The 9454-nt window shown below is 34.0% G+C and overlaps 1 protein-coding gene and 1 non-coding gene across 3 annotated transcripts; one reads left to right on the top strand and one right to left on the bottom strand.

The window, feature by feature from the left end:
* The first annotated feature begins 580 nt into the window (after positions 1–580).
* TRNAT-AGU (transfer RNA threonine (anticodon AGU)) lies at positions 581–654 on the top strand. The gene has a single exon. It is a non-coding gene; the product is annotated as a tRNA-Thr (tRNA).
* A 4015-nt stretch (positions 655–4669) lies between these two features.
* Positions 4670–8814, bottom strand: LOC132058216 (dolichyl-diphosphooligosaccharide--protein glycosyltransferase subunit DAD1). Of its 2 annotated transcripts, none has more exons than XM_059450777.1 (5): positions 8596–8814; positions 8410–8459; positions 5401–5483; positions 5275–5318; positions 4670–4977 (listed from the first exon to the last, which is right to left on the bottom strand). In XM_059450777.1, the coding sequence occupies exons 1-5, from the start codon at positions 8680–8682 to the stop codon at positions 4894–4896; spliced, it is 348 nt and encodes a 115-aa protein (XP_059306760.1). In that variant the 5' UTR covers positions 8683–8814; the 3' UTR covers positions 4670–4893. The 2 variants fall into 2 exon arrangements, with proteins under 2 accessions (XP_059306760.1, XP_059306754.1); XM_059450771.1 differs by having other exon boundaries at positions 5401–5488; positions 8412–8459; positions 8596–8802.
* Positions 8815–9454: the final 640 nt, after the last annotated feature.

The raw sequence follows: 9454 nt of genomic DNA on the forward strand, positions 1-9454 counted from the left end.
AAATATATAATCAGTTCACACGTAAAACCAACCGTTCCCTTTACTTGTTCCATTAATCTGGTCATGCAAACTAGATGTATGGCAAGTCACACACATGACACACCCCACCCCTACCCCTACCCCACCCCCACCCCCCACACCCCAGAGAATATGAGCATGAATATCGGCAAAAGAAAGCTTAAAAACAGAATTTAAATTTTATGCATTGAAAGTATAAAAAGCACTTGAACAATCAAGTCGTAGGTAAGGAATATTATAACACCCAAACAACTCTTACCACTAAAACGACTGATGCTTGAATTGCTTCAGGCCCTATAGCCATACTTTTTCGTTAACTGAATCTTTTACCTCTACTATTAACAAGTGACGGCATTACGCAAATCTTTATGATAAACGTAATGAATAACCTAGTAAGAAAATATGTTATAGTAAAGTAAACTATATTGATCGTATAAAAAATCTTCACACTGAAGGCATAAATGTATGATATGCAGCTCTATTTGATTGTAAGACCACTAAAACGACAAATTCAATTCATCTGTCAAAATTGAATAGAAAAAAGTGATTTAACAGTGCATCAGCTCTCGTAGCTCAGTTGGTTAGAGCACCCGTTTAGTAAGCGGGAGGTCTTGAGTTCGACTCTCAACGAGAGCACAGAATATATCAAATTGAGATGTCATACTCTTTTTTCTTCTTTTTTTTTCTCCAAGTGTCAAATGTGATATTGTCAGTGTTAAGATTTGGTGTTGGATATCCCATATAATTTGAACTCTTTTATGAACTATCAGATTTCTGCAAAGTGTTTTTGTGAGCATTCTCAACATTGCCAAAGAACCATGATTGCAATTTACAGGTACATAAGTTTGAACTGTAGTTGTGGTAATGAAATAAATAGTTAAGTAATGGAGTAGTTGAATTCGCCTGAAATTATGCTTCGTAGTCCCAAATTTATGATGTTTTCATCTAAAGTTAGGCCTGATAATCCAAAATTTCTATGTATTTTTGTCTGAAATTTGGGGTGGTTATTCAAAAAATTTAATAGTTTTGTTTGAAATTCGACATGACAATCTCAAACTTTAGAACCGACTATAGCTTGTATGCGACACATCTATAACTAAAAGCTTGAGTTATAATTGGAGCGGTTCTAATTCCCGCCTATGTCAGCTCGACCTGCTTGTTGCATCTGCATAGGAATTTAGGATCATCATAACATCTTTAAAGTTCTCCCGAAAAGCTTAATTTGGAAGCAGAGTCTCACTGGCACATTAATCCGATCTATTTTCACTCAAATATAATTTAACTCTCTCATTTAACACTTGTACTTATATTATATTAATTGTTGAAAGATGTTCCCAACTTTCAAAACATTCTCGGCTTTTAGTCATGTTATGACTTATGAGGTACTATACTAATGGACAAAGCCACAAAATTGAAGTCACATAAGATGGACCCATGGACCTATTTTATTTTGCTCTCATTTTTCTTACAATCTTTCGTCGATTATATTCCTTTCGAGTCCAGAGTCTATCGAAAGTAATCTCTCTATCTCCAAAAAAGTAAAGACAAGGTCTGTGTACATCCTACCTCTTTCAGACTTCACTAGTAAAATTACACTGAATATGTTGTTATTATTGGTGTTATTGGTCATGAATTCCAAATCCAAATTTGTTGAGCTGTAGAATCTACTAGGAGTACATAGTAGATTCCCTTTTTCATTCGTGCGCGCATGTATTTGAAAAGTCTGTTTTTAGTGGGCCAACACCATGTGGGCCTCCCCCCGGCCCATTTATTCGCGATTTTCACCCCCCCCCCCCCCCCCCCGCGCCCCCGATACTTTTGCTTTTGCCTGTTTTTGACCCCCTACTTTTTCTAAAGACTATTTTTTCCCCAATGAAGTGACGAAAAAATAAATAAATTAAAAGTTCAGAAAAGGTAGTGTTTAAGTTAAAGTCCAAAAAAATCGAAATAATTGAAGTTTCGTTATCTATTTAGTTATCAAGTAAAATTAATTTTGTAATGACACTTTAATCATGGAGTCCGTTATTATTTTACAAGTAAACCAACTCAAAGAGGTATAGTGATAACAATTATTATTATGATGATGAAAGGAGAATTTTATTTTTACGAAGCTTGACGTAATTTTACTTTTTTCAAGTTTGTTTTTTATTACATTCAGGAAAGAAGAATGGAATGCTCTACGATATGTATGTGTTTGAACCCTCCCTGGAAAGGTAAGAAGCTCACCAAGTGAGCCACCCCTCAACTTGAAGATAAACCATGACAACATGATATATAATAATTTACTTATACTTTCTCCGTCCCATAATAAGTGTCATCTTAGCTAATCTTTTTTGTCTCATAATAAGTGTCACCTTAGGAAATCAAAACATAAATTAACTAGTTTTTGTCAACTCTACCCTTAGACAATAAAGTAACATCTAAATGATGATTGGAAAAGTCACATAGTAACTTGGTAATGTTGGATTCTAATGTCAAAAGGTTTACTTCTTGTGCATGCTCTAATCAAAAGGTAAAAGTAATTTATTTTTGTTATATAGGGGTAATTTGATAAACTTCACATTGCATTATAGGTTTCTTAATACGCGTGTTTTTGGTTAAGATGACACTTATTATATGACAGAGGGAGTACTGTATAAGTTAAAAACATAATAATATTAAGAAAAGACAAAATTCATTTGGCCGAATTGGACATCCAATGAGAGAGCTTAGGACAACAAGAAATTCGAGCAATCAATGCCCTAACATGATGCAAACTTCTCGGTTTGATTAAAAAAAAAAAAAAAAAAAAAACTAAACAAAGGTCAATGGATGGAAGCAGCAATATAGGTTGAAATCATGATCTCCACAACCACAACATGTGCAGTGCATCTTCATTATTGTTAATTATTATTCCAAGAATCATTACGTACCAACAAAATTTGTATGTTTGTTATTAGATTCTTCTTTGTTGATGACCATATCATTCATTTAGCATGGACTATACATGAAATATTTATCAATTGTTAGAAGAAAAAAACATTTGCAAAATATGGGGAAATAATAAGCTGACTTTTTATAGTCTAATCATTGTTCCTAAAGAAATTGAGTCTCATGTTCATGTTGTTGCGGGATGGTGACAGGATTCGTTCAAAATTTTATAAAGCTAATGAAATTCGAATTTCAGCAATTAATTCAAATTTTTCACAAGAACAAACTTTGTGATTTGTAGAAAGAATAAGAGAGAAGAATAAGAGAATATTCTTACTTCGTTTGGAGGAAACATGAATTTAGAATACCTCATCAATCATCATGTATGTTGCAACTGACAAATAAAACCTTTTTTTAGAATCTGTTTTAGCTAAAGGTATCTTTACCCAAAAAAAAAAAATCGCATTAAAAAGTAATTACTTCCAAATTAAGTTTGAAATAGTGGTTAAACTTTGATTGACTGCTCAAAAGTTTGGTAAGAACAATCTTGTTATCAAAAGCTGAATTCCTGTTCTAGTCATCTTGTCATCTGTTCACATATCAAACAACTGCCAAATCCTTTGGGCCCTTTATGTTTTGGGTAAACTCTACAAACCCACAAGAATATGATGAAAAACTAACCCTGTCCAATTTAGCATTCAGGTCCATTTAGTGACTTGATCTTTTGCTTCCCCCATGGGTATGGGTACTTGCATTAATAAATGTACCGGATAACTCTGTTCATCAAAATTTAGAAAGATAGGAAGAAATTATCTTTCTTTTTCTCCGTTGAAAGTTATGACCCTTTTGTCCATTTCGAATGAATTTCAAAACAACGTTTGATTATACTTTTTTTTTTTGAAAAAACATTGCAGATGCGTTCAACTTTGAAAAGCTGGTCAAAGCCACATTTTCAAGTGAAGTCTTTTCCACTCATAAGATTTCAACTTTTTTTCAAGTTAAATGCCTGTTTAAATACATCTTGATTTCCTAATACCCTTTTTCTATTTTTTTTTCAAATATTAAAATTTTTATGTCCAAACGCCTACTTAAACTCTTTTTTTTATTTTTATTTTTGAAATTTTCTCCCACTTCATTTGACCATTGGACAAGGGTGTATGCTTACATTAGTGTGGCTAATTTTTCATGTAAATTTTAAAGTTTGGTCCTTCTAGCGACACGGTAATCTGGGCCCACTTAGGAAATACAATTCGTCGTGCTTGTTTTGCAATATTTGGACGAATGTTTCTCATTGGAGCAACTGGATTTAAACAAAATTCTCTATGTACAAACACCCTTTATACTTCTGTAGTATAAGTAAGTATCCGGTAGAGCTCTTTGTTCTAACTATTGGTTTGAAAACAAAAGTGAATTCTCATTCACGAATAACTAAGCTTTGATAATGGAGAAGGGACCCTTCTCATACCTGACTTAGAAGAACCAAATTAAGAAAGGTTATGCCAACTAGGAAAGGACTGCGGTGTAAAAGGATGTATGTTGTTGATGGACATTATATTCAGGGAGAAAATACTCCAAAAGTGATTATTTACTTGCAAGAATCTTAGCAAGGCAATAGTCAGCTAATTCAGTTTAGTTTGTATAGTGCTCCTAGTAATCCTATTACTGTAAATTTGATTCTATACAGTATTAAGGAAGAAGAAAACTTACAATCACAAAAAAGGGAACAAATTTCCAAAGCAGGTCAAAGAGAACAAACTGACTCAAACCAAGTAAAATTTGTGTATCGACTATCCAAAGTACGTATTTCTGATTGACAAATTATCAGATTCATAAATGAAAGATCGAAAAGGGCAGACAAAAAACTTTCACATTGCTAAAGTGCTAATAAATCCTGATTCATTGCCTCAGTATCCTTACAAGAAAATTTTGGAAAAGCAACATTCTCTCGAGATTAGGAACGTCAATTTATCCAAGGAAATTCATGATCACCAAATGGAGCACTAAGTTGCAGAGAACAAAGTCTGCATAAGCACGTTCTGGAGGTAAATCCTGCAATAGTGATGAAGTATAAGGCGTCGAGAATAAATGACATATTTTGCCATAAGTAACAATTTAAAAACAATAAAGCACATTCCCGCTGGCTCCCTCTTTCCTCACTTTTCACTTCAAAATTCTCCACTTTCTATGAGGAAACAAGAGCATTGTTATTAGAAGATGAAGATGAGAACGACAACACTCATTTGCCAATTTAATACTATTTTCCCCTTGCATTTCAAGTAGTACATGGAATGGATGAGCTGTAAAGATATATGATCCACGATCTTCCTCCAGAGAAAGTTAACTTACCTTGAATTCCTTGTTTTCTTTGTTTACTTGGATTCGGAGACAAACTGCAACCCACGATACGAATCAAATCAGTTGAACTATACATTTTCTTATGATGAAGTGCATTACATAAAACAATTAGCTTACCAGCAAGAACTGCTGTGCCTATGCAAGAGAGTACCCCAGAGAGAAAAGAGTTGAATGGGAAGGACCCAACAATAGCCATGTACACTACCTGACAGAGTGAAAAAAAGTTGTCAACAAACCCCATTATGGATAAATCAAGGAAGATGATCTATCAATTACAGATACAAAATTAATTCTTCACTCTTTAGGGGTGATCAGTAAAATAGCTGAAGGGATCTTCAAACTGGCATGAAGTAGCCGAGAAGCTTTATACAGACAAACTGCTCCATTCTGAACAATGGCATGTCATGTCATCTTTGGCCTTCAACAGAAGAGTGCATACTTTTAAGTCATAAACTTATAAAGATGACCTATTAGACCACAACTTTTTCTGTTCCAAATATTTCTAAACTCTACCGAAACTAGAACTGAGAACGATGATATAGCCATAGGGCAAAAATGTGGTGATTCTAATGAAGAAAGGATCAGTGTTTGCTCGGAAACAAGATAAATTATTATCGGAAATTCTTAAGAAATGAAAAGGGTGCTACAGTTTTTATGAAATAGGTAGAACGTGGGGCTCCTTTTTTATTTTAAAAGGCTTGATGACGATGGAAATCCCACGAGTTTCAAGTAAATCGATGGAGAGTGATGCAGACTGGATTTTGGAGCTATAGTAAGAAAGATGGGCTGACGCTTGCAATGGTTGTACCAAGTGCAATTAATGTAGTTCACAGCTGTGGAGAGTTGATTTACAGAAGGAGGACACAAGTTTCATCAGTTGTACCTGAACCCCTTAACTTTAGTTTCTCCATTTACGCAGTTCCCCCAATATTTCTTGTAATAGTAGTTCTTTTAGATCCCATAAGCTAGCTAGAGCTTCTCCCTTATATTCTACCATGAAACCCTTTTGTGATATTATTAATGAAAATCATCTTTTAGCTCTATCTAGTTAGGCTTTAGCTTAGCTTAGCTTAGTTTTTAGCTAGCTTTCTTCTCAAATTCCATTCTGCATCAGAGAACCAACAACCCTCAAGAGCACACATGAATATGACGAAAGCAAAGTAAATGAGATGGGATAAAACAATTAGATATGTAATGACACAAAATCAAGCAATTCAATGAATGTTAATCCAAGATTGTCAAAAAAAGAAGGGAGAAATAAAGTTAAATGAATTGATACCAACTATATTAGCACTCGAATACAAGATTAATCCGAGTGTAGAAATTGAACTCAATACATTCAATACTTACTAGAAGCGTCAAGATGAGATTCAAGAGAATAGATAAAGGTCAATCCCACAAAGGAGTTCTTTCAGAACAGAATTCTTCATCAGAACATCATAAACTCTAAGGGAAATGATCTGAGCCTATATTGCCTAAGGTCATCTAAGCTCATGGACTTCGGCCAAAGTCCAACACAACCCAAATAAAGTGGATTGCGATTAAAATGAGTCGTATAGCCATAAGTCGTACAGGTTAAATCCAATACCCGTGTAGGACATGTATGCAACAACAGGCCCCAGAAGCATACGGGGAAGATGAAGATAAGCACAGTCATGTAGTGGAGAGTCCATTTCAAACACCAGTAATTTGGTAATTTTAGGTTAAAAAAAGAAGTTCCATCAAAGAAGTAATACTGTAGACTCTTCCCTTGGTTCGACCAATAGTTTTCCTAAGACAAGGACATCTACAAGAATGTTTATTATTAAGTAACATATTACTAGCTAAGAAGTTGGCTATTTTATTCATATAGCCGACCACAATGTGCTTGGGACTTAGGGCAGAGCTGTAATTATGCAAACTGATGCTTTAAGCAAAATTTACTACTTCCTCCGTCCCAAAATTACTGTCTTACTTTCCTTATTAGTTTATCCCAAAAAATTGGCACATTTCTATATTTAGAAACAATTTAACTTTATGAGATGATTTACAGCCACACAAATATCTAGAGTTTGTTTTGGACCATACATTTCAAAAGTCTTCCATTATTTCTTAAACTCTGTGCCAGGTCAAACTAAGACAATCTTTCTTGGACGGAGGGAGTATTGAATATTGAAACAATGCTCCACAATTTTGCCACAAAAGTTTATAACATACTGAAGAATTAATCCCAAAATTAGACCAACAACAAGCAAATGAGCAATCTATTATACCAACAGCAAAATTTGAGGGCATGAACTCATCATTGGGAATTAAACGCTATATTTAACGCATCAGCAATCATTGAGATGATCAACAGATCAAATGCTGGTTGAACTCTACTTCAAGTTAAGCCACATACCCGCCCTGAACTTAATTAAACCTCATCTTGAAATGCATAACAAATGATCTACCTAAGAATTGGATTTCTCTCAAACTAAGCACTGGTTAAAATAAAGAACCAACTAATTCCAACGCTAACCAAGTATAAGTAGGTGTTTGGCCATAGAAACCAAATATTTTTCACTTTATTTGGGATTTTCAAAGTTGGAGTTGAAGATGGAGTTGTATTTGGTTATAGTTTTGCATAGAATATTTGATTGTTTGAATGTACTAACAGGGGCGGATTTAGTCAGGCACCCTGGGCAAAAAATTACAATGTATATTTAAGGTAAATTTTCTGTGTTCATGTACATATATTAACTTTTGAACACACTGAACAAATGCAAAAGGCTAGGTCAAGTGGTCTAGTTGTTTTTCCGAACACCCTGAGTGAAAATCCTGAATCCGCCACTGTATACTAAAAGTCAAAAAAAGTGAAAGAAAACAAAGTGAAAACAATTCTTTAGGTGTTTTCCAAATTTCAAATACATTTTCATGGCAAAACGCTGATTTTCAAAACAAAAAAAGTGGAAAAAAAAATTCCGGAAAAAATGAATAATTCTCATGGCCAAACGGGTCCTAATAATATGGGTCACCCGAATCAACTAACGTAACAACAACAACATAAATTAACCAAAACATAGCAGTAGTATCAACAACATTGACCACAAGTACATATACAAACGAATGTATTTATAACACCAAGAAATATATCTATCTATCATTACCTGAATTACGGCAGTGAAGATTGCAAACAGGACATATACATCAATAATCTGTTTTAAAACAAAAACAAAAAAATTACATCAGGGAATCAGTAGCATAACTATAATAAATAGCAGATCTCGATTAATTTATAAAGATCTAAAAGCAAAATATATATATATATAAAGAGAGAGAGATATTTAATACCTTGAGATTAGTGGGAGTTGCAGTGTAAGCTGAACGGAGAGAGTTGACAAGTGCTTCAGCATCTTTGGTTGCTGACGATTTCCCCATTTTGGTTTTCACTCTCACAATTCCTCTTTTTTGAATGAGATGACTGTCTTTAAACCCCTAAACTAGTAACGAGGAAAGAAAAATATTAATAATGTACAACTCCGGCATAAGAAATTACATCCACGCAGTCATACTTTTTTTATTTACATTCGAATGGTCACTTTTTCACGATACATGACATTATACATCAATATGCAGCTTTATATTTCTATTGTAGATGATGTATCAATTTTGTATAATAATGTATAGGAGGTGTCTATACACATTTTTATACTAGTAAGCAGTATTATATAAACTTCTATTAAGTGTGATCCTACCGGCAAGTATCCATGGATCAAGCACCGCCTTACCTCCCGCAATACCCCACCGGCGATGTCGTGAAACACGAAATGAGAGCTAGGCCGAAAAAACCAGCTGTGATGGGGTGTGTGTGGTGGGGGTAGCTCGGATAAAAAAAAAAAATTTAAGCTAAAACAGGTAATTATTTTGCCCTAATTGGCATAGCGTAAAAATCCCAAAAAAAAAAAAAGATTAAGAGAAAAGGGTTAATACAGGTGAAAATAACACTCGATGTTTGTTTGGAGAAAATGTTTACCCGAAATGGCTCTTATATACGTTATTATACATTTTTATACAAGGTTTATAAATTATTTACAGTAAGTGTATAACGTTATGTATTGTGTGTATAAACACTGTTGGAAAAAAATGGCTATGCGGATGTAAATTAAAATATGACTAAGTGGATGTAATATTTTATGCTGGATTGAATATT

The sequence above is a fragment of the Lycium ferocissimum genome, chromosome 1, assembly GCF_029784015.1.
Source record: "Lycium ferocissimum isolate CSIRO_LF1 chromosome 1, AGI_CSIRO_Lferr_CH_V1, whole genome shotgun sequence".
NCBI classification, from domain to species: domain Eukaryota; kingdom Viridiplantae; phylum Streptophyta; class Magnoliopsida; order Solanales; family Solanaceae; genus Lycium; species Lycium ferocissimum.

Coding starts and splice junctions, on each gene's coding strand:
- LOC132058216 (XM_059450771.1), bottom strand. CDS start 8,682: ATGGGGAAATCGTCAGCAACCAAAGATGCTGAAGCACTTGTCAACTCT. Junction 5,489..8,411: donor TCTTCACTGCCGTAATTCAG/GTAATGATAGAT, acceptor TCACTCTGTCAG/GTAGTGTACATGGCTATTGT. Junction 5,319..5,400: donor AGGCACAGCAGTTCTTGCTG/GTAAGCTAATTG, acceptor CGTGGGTTGCAG/TTTGTCTCCGAATCCAAGTA.